General features: G+C 39.6%; 1 protein-coding gene across 1 annotated transcript in view; it reads right to left on the bottom strand.

The window, feature by feature from the left end:
- CNTN3 (contactin 3) overlaps positions 1 to 15,113 on the bottom strand; it is a 342,495-nt gene that overhangs the window by 167,078 nt on the left and 160,304 nt on the right. The window contains exon 4 of the mRNA XM_036738044.1: positions 10,210 to 10,305. Within this exon, the coding sequence (XP_036593939.1) occupies positions 10,210 to 10,305 (96 nt within the window). The remainder of the gene's footprint in view (positions 1 to 10,209; positions 10,306 to 15,113) is intronic.

Raw genomic sequence — 15,113 nt, 5'->3', positions numbered from 1 at the left:
TAACTGCTATGAAACTCAATTTCCTCATTTGTTAAAATGAACAAATAACATCTGCCCTGTTTATTAAACAGTTATTTCAGAGACTGAGCCAGGTGATGCATGAGAAAGTTCTCTGAAAACCACAAGGCATTATACAAATGTTAGATAATGTTATCATTCTTGTGTTGAATAATTATAATTGGATGGATTTTCTTTTACATTTGAATTACGAATAGTTTGTGGGGTAGTTTATTTTTTTGTCAACCAGAATGATAATGTAATCAACTCCCAATTATTCATGCTTTGAGAATTACATATCCAGCTAATTAACCTTGAGTCCAAGAACCTGCCTCTGATTCATGACTCCTTAACAGCCTTGTTAATTTCAGGGTCTCTTCTCCTGTCTATGATAACTCTGGAGTGATAATGAAAAGAACACAAGAAGGCTATTGAAAGAATGGGAGATAGCCTCAAATGAAGCAGTAATCCTTTAAACCACCGATAATCTCACTACACTAGCATTCAGAGAACCAAGCTTAGAGACAGGAAGACTTGGGTTCAAATCCCACTTCATACTCTGTGTCATTTCAATTCATGAGCCCTCATGCAACTTTGTTGGGCTTCTCTATTAAGTCGTTAATGGGATTATTCTTTGTATTGGTTCAGAATCTAGAAATGAAAGAGGGCAAGCATTTGCAGGTTATTCAAACGCTTCCCATTTGCACATAATGAATTCTTTCCCTGAGTAAAGGGTTGAAAGAAGTTGGTTATAATAGGCACTAAACGGTATTTAAATTTTTTTTTTAAAAAATGAAACTGACTGTATTTTTATGGATAAAAATCTACTAGTTACCAACAGAGGAGTCATTTCAGAATCAACTGTCTATGTACAGCCACATCATTAACTGATTAGACCAGCGATCTGTGGCCCCTGCTAAAGTGTAAACTCCATCATCACAGGGACCATATTTCAGGTCTTTCCATATCTCACTTAGTGCCTAGTATAATGTGCTCTACAAATATTAATTTCCTTAATAGAAACTACATGATTGAATTTTTTTTAAATGCCAAATTAATGTTTCTATTTAAGCCAAAGGTACTTTAAGGAATTCTAGAGAAAAAGTAGTAGTTTTTAATCACTGTCAATGATGGAAGAGACCAAAAAGGTTAGCCTCAGACACAGAGGGAGTAATATAATGGCAAATTTCTAATTTTGACCCTGGCCTTTTGGCAGCTGGAAAAAATGAAAGAAAATAGATAAAATGTCTATTTCTCCATAGTCTCTCAGACCTGAATATGTCTCAGGAATGTGTCAATGTCATTTTATCTTTAAATAGGGACTAGCAGGGGTCTGACTGATGTTCAAGGGGAGGAAGAGAAAATTCTGGTGAGAGAGAGCCAAAGGCAAGGATTAAGGTGAGAAGAGGAATGAAATGGAAACTTTTATCCCAGTTCCTATTATCACTCATGCCACATGACTCCCTCTTCCTCTTATCAGCCTGCTGCCTTGGGCTGGGGGTTTGGAGGAGAAATCCATTCTCTAAAGCCTCTGGAGCCAACTTTAGCTTTACTGCTCCATCTCCAGCATCCCTGACACTGTCTTCCACCCTGATCAGGTATACTAAAATACCTAGAAGGCCAGGCTATCAATCTACCACCAATTCCCAGACTACAACCTCAACCCCAAGCCTAACATGCTAAGAGTTACCAACTAGCTTTTCCAAAATGTATTTCTATTCTTCACAAATGTCTCTCTTAATTAGATTATAGTATCTACTCCACAGAACTACCCAAATTTATTAAATCACTCCCCTACTGTTGGGCCATTAACTAGGCTGATTCTAGCTTTTCTGGACTGAATAAAATATATTATGATACTTTAGGGCATGGGAATCAAACCTTCAGTTACTGGCCCCCTATAGCTACAATACCCCCAAGTACAGCCCCAACCAGATAAAAACCTAATTGGGGAATATTTAATGAAACAAAGAAAAATACAATAAAACATGCATAATGTGAACATTTGGTTCTCTAAGTCAACAGGTGGGCCATAGGGATCTCATCTAGTTGTCACATGTTTATTTGAAATTGGCACCACTGCTTTAGGGGATAGAGATTAGACCTTTAATTTCACTGATACTGGGGCAGCTAAGTGGTGCAGTGAGTACAGCACTGGCCCTGGAGTCAGGAGCCAGTATTGGAGATGGGACTTGAACCTATGTCTCCATAGCCTAGATATACCAGCTCTCCATCCATTAAGCTATATTGCTTCTCTAAGATAATTTCTAGTTTGAAATTAATTCATTTAAATATAAGCAATTACTGGACTAGAACTACATTATGCTACATTACACCTTGAAATGAATTGTCATGTAAATAGTTATTAGAGGAAGCCAGGTGGTACAGTAGATAAAGTGGTGGGCCTGGAGTCAGGGAAGACCTAAGTTCAAATTTATCCTCAGACACTTCCTAGCTGTGTGACCCTGGCAAAGTCACTTAACTCTGTTTGCCCCAGTTTTCTCATCTGTAAAATGAGCTGGAGAAGGAAATGACAAACCACTCCACTACCTTTGCCAAATAGGGTCAGAAAGAGTCACACAAAACTGAATCGACTGCACAACAAAAATAGTTCCTAAGTTGGCTTCTTATCAAGCTTCTTATAAAATATATATTTTAAAAAGGAGAGAGAAGGCTGGGGGGCGGAGCCAAGATGGCAGCTGGTAAGCACGGACTAGAGTGAGCTCCGTACCCGAGTCCCTCCAAAAACCTATAAAAAATGGCTCTGAACCAATTCTAGAACGGCACAATCCACAGAACAGCAGAGGGAAGCAGGGCTCCAGCCCAGGACAGCCTGGATGGTCTCTGGGTGAGGTCTATCCCACACGGAGCTGGGAGCTGGGAACGGAGTGGAGCAGAGCCCAGCCTGAGCGGCGTGGACCATCCAGACCAGAAGCCAGGCGGAGGGGGCCCTAGCGCCCTGAATATGTGAGCTGCGGCAGTTGCCAGACCCCTCGACCCACAAACACCAAAGACTGCGGAGAAGGTTAGTGGGAAAAGCTGCGGGAGTGGAAGGAGTTCGCTGTTCAGCTTCCAGCCCCAGGGGCAGCGGTCGTGGGGCAGCTACAGCTGTTGTTACTTCCGGCTCCAGGCCCACCTGGTGGGGGGAATTAAGTGGTGGATCAGAGCAGGAGTGCAACAGCCTGCTGAAGATCTAAGCCCAGTCTGGACTGGGGGTTCTTGGGGAAGGAGTAGTGCGGGTCTGACAGAGCTGGCACCTCCCCCCCAAACGTGGAACATAGAACTCGTTAGTCTACAAGCAGTCATACCCCACTGAAAAACTCAAGGGTCAAGCTAGTTGGTTGGGAATATGGCCAGGCAGCGAAAACGCGCCCAGATTCAGTCTCAGACTTTGGATTCTTTCTTTGGTGACAAAGAAGACCAAAACATACAGCCTAAAGAAGACAACAAAGTCATAGAGCCTACAACCAAAGCCTCCAAGAAAAACATGAACTGGTCCCAGGCCATGGAAGAACTCAAAAAGGATTTGGAAAAGCAAGTTAGAGAAGTAGAGGAAAATTGAGAAGAGAAATGAGAAGGAATGCGAGAAAACCATGAAAAACAAGTCAATGACTTGCTAAAGGAGACCCAAAAAAATACTGAAAAATACACTGAAGAAAACAACACCTTAAAAAACAGACTAACTCAGATGGCAAAAGAGCTCCAAAAAGCCAATGAGGAGAAGAATGCCTTGAAAGGCAGAATTAGCCAAATGGAAAAGGAGGTCCAAAAGACCACTGAAGAAAATACTACTTTAAAAATTAGATTGGAGCAAGTGGAAGCTAGTGACTTTATGAGAAATCAGGATATTATAAAACAGAACCAAAGGAATGAAAAAATGGAAGACAACGTGAATTATCTCCTTGGAAAAACCACTGACCTGGAAAATAGATCCAGGAGAGATAATTTAAAAATTATTGGACTACCTGAAAGCCATGATCAAAAAAAGAGCCTAGATACCATCTTTCAAGAAATTATCAAGGAGAACTGCCCTGATATTCTAGAGCCACAGGGCAAAATAGAAATTGAAAGAATCCATCGATTGCCTCCTCAAATAGATCCCAAAAAGAAATCTCCTAGGAATATTGTTGCCAAATTCCAGAGCTCCCAGATCAAGGAGAAAATCCTGCAAGCAGCCAGAAAGAAACAATTTGAGTATTGTGGAAACCCAATCAGAATAACCCAAGATCTGGCAGCTTCTACATTAAGAGATCGAAGGGCTTGGAATGCGATATTCTGGAGGTCAATGGAGCTAGGATTAAAACCAAGAATCACCTACCCAGCAAAACTGAGTATCATACTCCAAGGCAAAATATGGACTTTCAATAAAATAGAGGACTTTCAAGCTTTCTCAGTGAAAAGACCAGAACTGAATAGAAAATTTGACTTTCAAACACAAGAATCAAGAGAAGCATGAAAAGGTAATCAAGAAATGGAAATTGCAAGGGACTTACTAAAGTTGAACTGTTTTATTTACATTCCTACATGGAAAGATGATGTGTATGATTCATGAGACCTCAGTATGAGGGTAGTTGAAGAGAATATGCATATATATATATATATATATATATATATATATGTTTATGTATATATATAAGTGAATGTGTATGTATGTATATATCTATGTGTATATGTATGTGTATGTATGTGTATATATATGTGTGTTTTTATATGTATATGTATGTGTGTGTATATATATATATATATATGTATATATATATATATATGTAAAAGAGAGAGAGCAGACCCAGGGTGAGTTGAAGATGAAGGGAAGATATCTAAGAGAAATAAAATGAAATTAAGGGATGAGAGAGCAACATACTGAGAGAGGGAGATAGGGAGAGAGAGAATGGGGTGGATTATCTTGCGTAAATGTGGCAAGAGGAAGCAGTTCTATGGGAGGAGGGGAGAGGGCAGGTGAGGGGGGAATGAGTGAACCTTGCTCTCATCAGATTTGGCCTGAGGGGGAATACCATACATACTCAGTTGGGTATCTTACCCCACAGGAAAGAAGAAGGAGGAAGATAAAAAAAAATAAAAGGCAGGGGGATGATGGAGGGGAGGGCAGATGGGGGTGGAGGTAATCAAAACAAACACTTTGGAAAGGGGACAGGGTTAAAGGAGAAAATTCAATAAAGCGGGATGGGTTAGGAAGGAGCAAAATGTAGTTAGCCTTTCACAACATGAGTATTGTGGAGGGGTTATACATAATAATACATGTGTGGCCTAGGTTGAATTGCTCGGCTTCTTACGGAGGGTGGGTGGGAAGGGAAGAGGGGAGAGAATTTGGAACTCAAAGTTTTAAATTCAGATGTTCAAAAACAAAAAAAGTTTTTGTATGCAACTAAAAAATAAGATACACAGGCAATGTGGCGTAGAAATTTATCTTGCCCTACAAGAAAGGAAGGGAAAAGGGGATGGGAGGGGAGTGGGGTGACAGAGGGGAGCACTGACTGGGGAACAGGGCAACCAGAATATAAGCCATCTTGGAGTGGGGGGAGGGTAGAAATGGGGAGAAAATTTGTAATTCAAACTGTTGTGAAAATCAATGCTGAAAACCAAATATGTTAAATAAATAAATTTAAATTAAAAAAAAAAAGGAGAGTGAAAATAACTGGCAATCCACAGTCCTGGGCCAAGAGTGCTCAGAAATCATTGTAATTAAGAATCAGACCCTCCCCCACCCCACTTCTGTTCCTTCCCCTCATGACTCACTGAATCTTTTCTCTCATTTCATGGGTACCTGGGCTATGGCTTCCACTTAAATGAGGATCATTTTATTTTCAGAGCCTGTCTGCTCCAGTTGCTCCATGACCCTTTCTGGAAGAATGAAGTGGCTAGCAGAGACAGGTTTTGAACTCAGTGCCTCTCACTTAAAAGGCAGCATTTTTCTGCTATATAAAACAGCCATTAAGTACTGGAGGGTAGTCTGGAGTAAGCAGTTTCATATGTGCTGAAATTTTCTGTGATGACATTACATCAACTACACCCCTAATGTGGTGTGAGCCACCCCCATGCTTAATCCAAATTGTTTAATTCAAGGGTGGGAAGAACATGGCCGGCAGCCCCCAAGTAGACAAAGTCAGACCCTGAATGGAGTCTGACAATCCTGGTTGAACTTGAAAAAGCAGCGGCAGATATGGGTTAAATCTCTGTCTTCGTGAAGAGCCTCTTAAAGACAGATTCCCAAGAGTACGATTTATAAGGCTGACTCCAACTCCCCTGGGAAACTGCAATGGCATTAGTATTTGTGACCCTGAAAGTTATTTCTCTAGCTTCCAAATGTGCCCTGTGACCTTCATAATTGTCCTGTCCATCTTGGCAAGGAGACAATCATGTCCTCCTTTGGTTACACATTCTCCTGTCCAAGAAAAGTTATTCTGTGGCTAGCACAGGGTGACGAGGAGCCCCCTTCATGACACTGTGTGTCTAGGCTCTTAAGAGCTAATGCTCATCAATTTGGGCATAGTTTTTCTTCCTTCACTCCTGATGAGACTCATTTTCTACCTCCACCTCATTTCCTATCCATTAAAGCCAAAAAGCAAAATAACGTGCAAAATCACTAAAGATAGAGATAAATGGAAGCCTCCTTGCACCACAGTTCTCCAATTTTACGAGATGAGAAAACGTTCATCTTCAGCGTGTCCTCCCTCCACCAGTTTACTACAAGGACTGTACTGTGTGCATGCCTAATCAGTCAAATGACTGCTTCTTTGTTCCCAGTGATTATATCTAATTTTTGAAACCCTTAGAAGTGTCTGTTCAGTCCAAGGACTTTATTGGTATAACCCTGCTTGGAGGACTGGAATAGTCTGGCAACTGTGTACTATTATCAAGTCTGCAAGATGGATTCAAAAAAGTTTAAGGCATCTTTGGGGATTCCCGTGGTTGGCATCACTTACTGTTGTTTTCCCTTTGAATTTAATATTCTGACTACATTTCAAGTTTCCCCCATAATTCAAACAAATCATGAGCGCCAATCAAAAGATCTGATTTGATTCAATTCAGTTAGCATTTATTAAGCATCTTACACATGTTTACAGGGCAGGCACTGATCTAAGTGCTGGGGATATGAAGAGATTAAAGTCTATACCCTTATATTCTATTGGGGTGCATGGGGCAGGGGAGAAACAGCATGCACTTCTATACATGATAGCTAAAATTTATACTGTTCTAAAAAATGCTTTAGAAATATTATCTCATTGGATCCTCACAACAACCCTGGGAGGCAGGTACAATTATTATCCTAATTTTACAGATGAGGAAACTGAGATATGAATTAAATGACTTGTCCAGGGGGTCACATAGCTAGTTTGTGTCGGAGGCCAGATTTGAACTCAGGTCTCTCTGACCACAAGTCTAGCATTTCATATCACCAGGATCCCAAGTGTCTTTCCTCTCCAACCATCCCTACCACAGTTGGCACAGTCCTCAGCAGTTGTCAAGGTGATAGCGAAGTGATATTTGTAACACGTGTGTATGAAAACATCACTCCCTATTCAGTGGCTCCCTATTACTTCTAGAGTCTGTCTGACATTTAAAACCCTTAACAACCAGGCCTCTGTGGAGTTCTCTAGACTTCTCATGCTTTACTCCCCTCCACACATTCTGTGGTCTAGTCATCTGATGTGGTCTTTCTGGTCTTCACAGCTGACAGCTCTGATCCTTTGCAAAAGTAGTCTCCATATGTGGGGTGTACTCTCTCATTCCTGCCTTTTAAAATACTCAGTTTCTTTCACTGTGCACCTCAAGTGTCACCATCTACCTCTTCTGATTACCCCAGCTAGGAACACCTCTTTCTTAGAAATTACCTTGTATATATATATATTTTGTTATAGAGGCAGGAGAAATAGAAAGAGAGAGAGAGAGAGAACACAAATCCCTTGGGTTTGTTTGGGAAGATGTGGGTTCAAATTTCACTTCACACTCTTTGTGACACAGGACAAGTCTGGCTACATAGCCAGCCCATCGGAGTTGCTCTCGCTGAAGTAGAGTTTAAATTCTTGGTAGTTCACCTCAAGAAGAAACCTCAGTGTCCACACCTTATCTTGCCAGAATCTTCAGAATCTTCCCAAGACAATTCAAATGGAAATTCAATTTCCTGGCATGTTGCTGGTAGACTACTCAGGTTTCACAGGCATACGATGATGAAGTCAGTACAACAGCTCTGTAGACCTTCAGTTTTGTTGGCAGCCTAAAACTTCTTCTCTCCCACACTTTCCTTTGGAGCCTCCCAAACACTGATTTAACTCTAGCAATGTGTGTGTCAACCTCATCATCTATGTGTACATCTCTGGAAAGTATACTGCCAAGGTAAGTGATTTTATCCAGAATATTCAAAATTTTTCCATTTGCTGTAACAGATGGTTCCACATATAGATGATGCAGTACTGGCTGGTAGAGAACCTCTGTTTTCTTGGTGTTATCAGGCCAAATTTAGCACAAGCAGCAGAAAATCAATGCATACTCTGTTGTATCTCAGCCAGCATGGTGTGCCCACATCAAAGAAGGCACTGTGCTCTACAAGCAAAGCAGAATCACGGTAGCACAAAGGACACAGAAGATACACAAATCTAGGGACATCTGCATCCCAAACATTCAAACAGACTACTCGTGCCTGACTTGTGGTAGAGCCTTCCAAGCTCCCATTGGACTGATCAGCCACAGTCAACATTGTGATGTCATCGGTCTACTGGAAGTATGAAAGATGGACAAACAACAACCCAGGGCAAGTCACAAGTCACTTAACCTCTTGGTACTCCAGTCAACCCTTCAAGACTATAAGTTGCAGAAGGTCAATCTGCATTGCTAAAGGGAGTTGTCTCAACCAGGAAGTTCTCTAAGTCAAGTCTGCTTTCTACCCTTTAGTTTATCTATATCATGTACATCCTAATTTTTGCACGTATCTCCCCTGACACAGCGTAAGCTTCTTGAGGTTAAAATCGAACTAAAGCAAAATAAAACCCTAAGCTATGCAAAAAACAAAAGCAGAAAACAAAGGAAATATTTAAAAATAAAAAACCAGTAACTTTGTGTGTGTGGATAGGAGGTACACAGACAGATGCGTGTGCGTGTGCGTGTGTGTGTGTGCGTGTGTGTGTGTGTGTGTGTGTGTGTGTGTGTAGGGGAGGAGTAGCCAGGGAGGAGAAGGAATAAGTTTTTATAGGGTAGAGATGTTTTGTAGGTGAGTGAATAGAAGATTCTAGAGGGTGAGAACGGGTTCATGTTTGTCTTTGGATGCCCAGAGCTAGCACCTGACTCTGTTCATCACAGGTGAGCAGTCAGTTCTTGCTGATTTGATTGGCTGAAGGTCATATCTACCCATCTACCTGCCTGCCACTTTTCAAATAGGCATAAGGTACTTTCCCTAGGGATAGTTATTGGTATATTAATAATTAATTTGTATATGAATAATTATCCTTTTGGTCCCTGAAAGACTCACGGCTCTAACAATGAGCATGTTCAGAAAAGCATATGCAGAATTCAAGACACGTGCCTGGTGGATGCATTTATCTGTTTTTTCTTTAGATGCAAAAGCTTCTGAACCACTGACAATATCCAGCTCCATACCAATGTCACAGAAAATCTGTCATCTCAGTGCCACTCCTCCTCTTCCCCTCCCAGAAAAATGCTTTTATGTATGGCCTGAGAAGGTAATCAATGGGAGGTAGCATCAGCTCTTTTAACGTATGACTCCTCAGAGGCGACACCAAAGAGAGCTTCAAAGTGAACAATAAACACTGAAGACACAAGGATGAAGCTTTCTTGAAAAGCAGGGGTCCTGGGGAATTCACTTGAACACTCTTGCACCAATAACTCCCCCCTTGAGAATGAAGGCATGTCACTTACAATTTCCCATGCATGGGCAATCTTTAGAAGGCAATCTTCAACCCAGGGGTGGGGAGCCTGCAGCCTCAAGGCCACATATGGCCCTCTAGGTGCTCAAGATTCAGTCAAAGGGCCACACTTGAAGACCTAGAGGGCCACATGTCGCCTCAAGGCCGCAAGTTCCCTACCCCACTCCATACCATTACCCAATGACACGATTTAATGATGAATCAGGTAATCGCACAACTCTGACTCAGATACGAAGACGATGGTGTAGATGTGCTCCAGGTTTTGCATTGTTTCTGACTCTGTCCACATGTAGGACATGAACAACCCACTTCTTACCTCCAGAGTGAGGTGGAGGACCACAGAGCAGCACGACTCCCTGTCCTTCTCGGACCGATACTGTACTTCTCATTTTAGTTTTAAAATTTTCAAGATCTATTTAAAGACAGAACAGAACAGAACTAAGTTTCAGGGGGGGAAAAGACAATAAACTAAATGTTCACAAGGCCAAATATATGTCTTAACAGAGCATAATTAAAGCATCCTCCCCCTTTCAGGAACCTTTGGAATCCAAAATAGCATAGCATTTGCTTTGGGTGGGAAGGAGAAGAGTAACATTTCTCTTGACCTTCATTAAGATAGCTAGACATTTTTTTTCATAGAAACTAGCAACTCTGGATAAAACATATCTCATTAGTCTTGTGACTTTTGAAATGATGACAAATAAAAAGCTGACTGAGTCTGCAAAGGCGAAGGAAAGTATAGACGTGAGCCAATTAATCAGATAATGTGATTCAGAGGGGGGGGGAAATTGCTTTGAACCAAAAATAAGTCTTTTGTCCCTAATTATCCATATTAAATCCACTAGGTAATTGCTGAACTTTCCATTTCACTCCTACAAAGACAACCAACATTCTGCAATGTTTTCCCCTCAAAATATTTTATTGTAAATGAATTGTCTGGGGAAAAAATAAAAAAACAACTTTAGATTTACCTCTAATCAGTTGCTGTGTTGGGCTCAGAAGAGCTTAAAATACTCATTTTTCTTTTGTATAATATGAGACCTATTTGTTCAGTGTCATTGAGGGTTGTTTGTTATAATAAATGGAACCACAGCATGAGAAATTAATAAGACAAGTAGAATTCAATTTATAGGAGCACAGTAGGTGTAATTCATGTGCGCTTCTTTGTTTATAGCACTGATATAAATAGAAAGATGTTAAAAAAAAACACATCACATTAATTTTGGAATCAGTCTTGAAGGCTTCCAATCCATGTTTGGCATTCTCCTGGTTATTGTCTTAAAGTTTAAAAAGAAAAAAAAAAGAAGGAAAAAACTAAAGCTATTTTGACCCACAGCAGTGAATTTTAGAGTCCAGTCTCTTTTTTTCTCCAGATTTAAAAAAAGAATACCTCAATAAAGCAGATTCAATAAATCATATTCAATGAATATGATTCCTCTTCTATTTTACTGCAATCTTGACTTCAAAGATTGCATGCTTCTCTTCTTTTAGTAGAGAGGTAGAAAAGTATAAATTTAGAATAAGACATATGCTGCCAGACATGGCCAGTGTGGGGACTTTTTATGTTCAACTGGACTTTGTTCTATTGGGCGGAGTCACTGGGAAGTTATCATAATATAAAATAGTGGGGCAGGGAATTTGAGCCACCTTTATGATACTTCTCCATGAGGAATCTACTCAGCTTTCCATTTTAATTCAATTCAATCCAACTCAACAAGTGTTTATTAAGTTCCTACTATGTGCTAGGTACTGTTCTAGCTGCTAGGGATGCAAAAATAGGAATGAAAGCAGTCATCATCATCAAGATGCTTACATTCTGCTGGTGGATGCAGAAGGGTATACCAAGGGTACACCAATACCAATTGCAGGGATACCAATGGAGCATATGGGAAATCTACTCTCCCTCATTTTTGCTACCTAACTGATTCATCTTCTTTTTCAGTCACAGTTGTTTAATGATGTCCTTTATACCAGAGTTGTCAAACTCTCAGCTACCCTCAGTACAGCAGAACCAGACTAAAATGTAATGGGAAATGTTCAACAAAATAAATAAAAATGTAATAAAATACAGATAATATTAATTTGTGGTTTTCTAAGTCAATATGCAGCCAGTAGGAATCTGTTTGTATTTGAAACCACTACTTCAGACTAGATCGCTTACACAATTGCTTTTTTGAATGTCTCTACTGCCCATTAAAAATAATCAAATACTTTATCGATGCTCTTTTTTAATATCATTCTCACTTCCAATGATTCCCCCTCAACTCTAACCTTCCCTTGTCACAAAGAAGTACTGTTTAGCAAAATAAAGCAACACACTGTGTATGTCTGCCAGTGTATGCTGCATTCTGAACCTATAGATCACCACCTTTGTTGAGAGAAGTTAAATATGCATCAGCCTTTGGTTCTCTGAAATCACAGTGGGTTACTACTTTGTTTAAAGTTGCTTTCCTTTACATTATTCTGGTCATTATGTAAATTATTCTCTTGATTCTACTTATTTGTTCTGCATGGGTGCACATAAGCATTCTTATTTATTTATTGGGGGGGGGAAGCAATTGGGGTTGAGTCACAAAGCTAGTATCTGAAGTCTGATTTGAACTCAGGTCCTCCTGACTCCAGGGCTAGTGCTCTATCTACTGCACCACCTAGCTGCCCCACATATAAGGTTCCTTGAATCCTTCATGTGTCATTTCTCATGGCAAAATCATAATGCGTCATGTGCATATGTCACAATGTAATCAACCACCCCCATTTGACAAACAACCACTTTTATGCTCCAAAAAACAAACAAACAACAAAAACTATGTTTCTATAAATATTTTCATATATATGGAACCTTTCTGTCTATCTTTGATCTCCTTGAGGCCTATGCCTAGTACTGCTGCTGTTGGTTCAAGGGATATGATTAATTTAGTGTGCACAGTATCCACTCTGATTCCAAGTAATTTCACAGAATTGATATACCAATTTACAGATTTACCGTCATTGCACTGGTGCGTCTGTGTTCTTAAGAGCCTCTCTAATACTTATCATTTCTATATTTTGCCATCTTTACAACAGATTACATCACAGCTGTGATATGATGGCTATGGGTTATTTTCATTTGTAGTCCTCTCATTTTTATGTATACCCTAGCTTTGTCCTTCCCATTGAGTTGTTGCCATGGAATTGGGGGGATGAAGGCATTTGCCTTCAAGACCAGTAGACATATTCTCATCTCCCAATCCAACACACCCCCACCATTTTACACTCCTGACCATACCTCGTCTCAGCTCCAATGACAAAAATAGAATTTTGCAGACACTCCCTCCTCATCCTCTGGTCATTCCACTTCATTTTTCCTCTCTCATCACCTTCTTATTGTCTTCTTCTTCTCTGGCAGCACCAACAGTTCAACAATCAAAGCCAAACCACATGGATTGAGGGAATTATTTTAAGTTTGCCTATTTCATTGGTAAATACAATGGTACAAATGTTTCCATGGCTATTATTCTGTGGGAGGGGGCACTTGGATAATTCTTTCATATGATTACTGACCTCAGAGGCAGTAGAGTACAATCACCTCATTTTACAGGTGAGGAAAATGAGGTACATATAGGTTAAATGACTTATTCAGGGTCACAGAGCTAGTGTCTATGTGCAATGGAATTTGAACACCAGTGTTCACTTTTTTATTAATTTTTTTAATTGTTTTTATATTGGCTAGATTTTCCCCGACTCTAACGTCCCTTCCTGCTCTAAGTCTATGATACTAAGATCAAATGATAATTTACAACCAAAGACTATGAAGAAAATAAGAGAGAATATACTACCATGTTTAAAAATGATAAAGCTAAGTATCTGTGACTTGTCGATGATAAATTAAATATAGTCAGCTCTGTCTCTTTATTAGAGAGGCTACATTATCAGTCAAGGAGTCTTTTCACAACTTAACAGGATTGACATAAATGGTTTCTAGAGCAACTACAGAAAATCAGGCCACGTTTTAGGAGATACTTAAGCAGTCCAGATCAACATTTGAAAAAATATTCAAAAGAAAAATCACTATTTCAAAACTTATGAATACTAAAAACTGTTTGATCCTTCTGGATAATACATCCACTCTGCTTCAATGCCTCCAAATGGAAAAAAATTAAGTAAATAAAAAGTAAAAATAAAAGCAAAATTACACATGTACTCTACACACACACATCTATAATTTAATTCAAAGTGGCCAGGTAAGAAATGTGGAATTGCAATGGTTAAGTAAGATTTACAACTATTAACAAAAAAAGATGTCTAAGTGTGCATATGAATTTATTTTAACCAAAGCTCATCATACCGGAGTATCTTTTAGTATCTCTATCTTTGTATTATCTGCAATTTGTAACTTAAGTACTATCCCATAAAAGCATCAAGTCTCAGGATTATAATTGAGTGGGAACAGTAAGACTGGGCTGTCCAAATTTCTCTTACTAAATGGGAAAAAAATTGTCACAATAAATAGCTTCTATGGGGGAGGGGGCAATATTTGAAAAGATTACTTTCTAACAACCAAATCTCTATCCTCACCAACTTTATCCTGCTTAATCTGCTGTTCTTTCAAAGTAATTTTATATTGTGGGAGACATTTGTCATTGATTTTAGCTGGAGTGTGCAGAAAGGAATAAAACAACTGAGATAGTTTGAAACGAAACAAGCCTCCTCCTAATATGGGAGGGGGGAAAGTAAAGAGGTTGTTCCTTTGCCCAAGCACAAAAGTTGGCATTTGTAAACATACACAGAATCCCGTCACCTTACATTAAAACCCTATTAATAGCAAAATTAGCTTCAAGTGGACTGGTGCAACCAGAGAGGGGAAAAAAAAACTTTTAAAATATGTGCATCTGTGTATCTTATAAGATACACAGACAATGGGGCGTAGAAATTTATCTTGCCCTACAAGAAAGGAAGGGAAAAGGGGATGGGAGGGGAGTGGGGTGACAGAGGGGAGCACTGACTGGGGAACAGGGCAACCAGAATATACACCATCTTGGAGTGGGTGGGAGGGTAGAAATGGGGAGAAAATTTGTAATTCAAACTCTTGTGAAAATCAATGCTGAAAACTAAATATGTTAAATAAATTAAAAAAATAAAATAAAATAAAATAATTAATAATAAAAAAAAATATGTGCATCTGTTGTAGCTTGCTTGACTTATCCACACAAGACAGGAATTCAAAAATAGCAAAGAAAAATA

This window comes from Trichosurus vulpecula, chromosome 9 (assembly GCF_011100635.1).
Source record: "Trichosurus vulpecula isolate mTriVul1 chromosome 9, mTriVul1.pri, whole genome shotgun sequence".
NCBI classification, from domain to species: Eukaryota; Metazoa; Chordata; class Mammalia; order Diprotodontia; family Phalangeridae; genus Trichosurus; species Trichosurus vulpecula.
The sequence above is the reverse complement of the archived record's forward strand: the minus strand, read 5'-3'. Positions and strand labels throughout refer to the sequence as shown.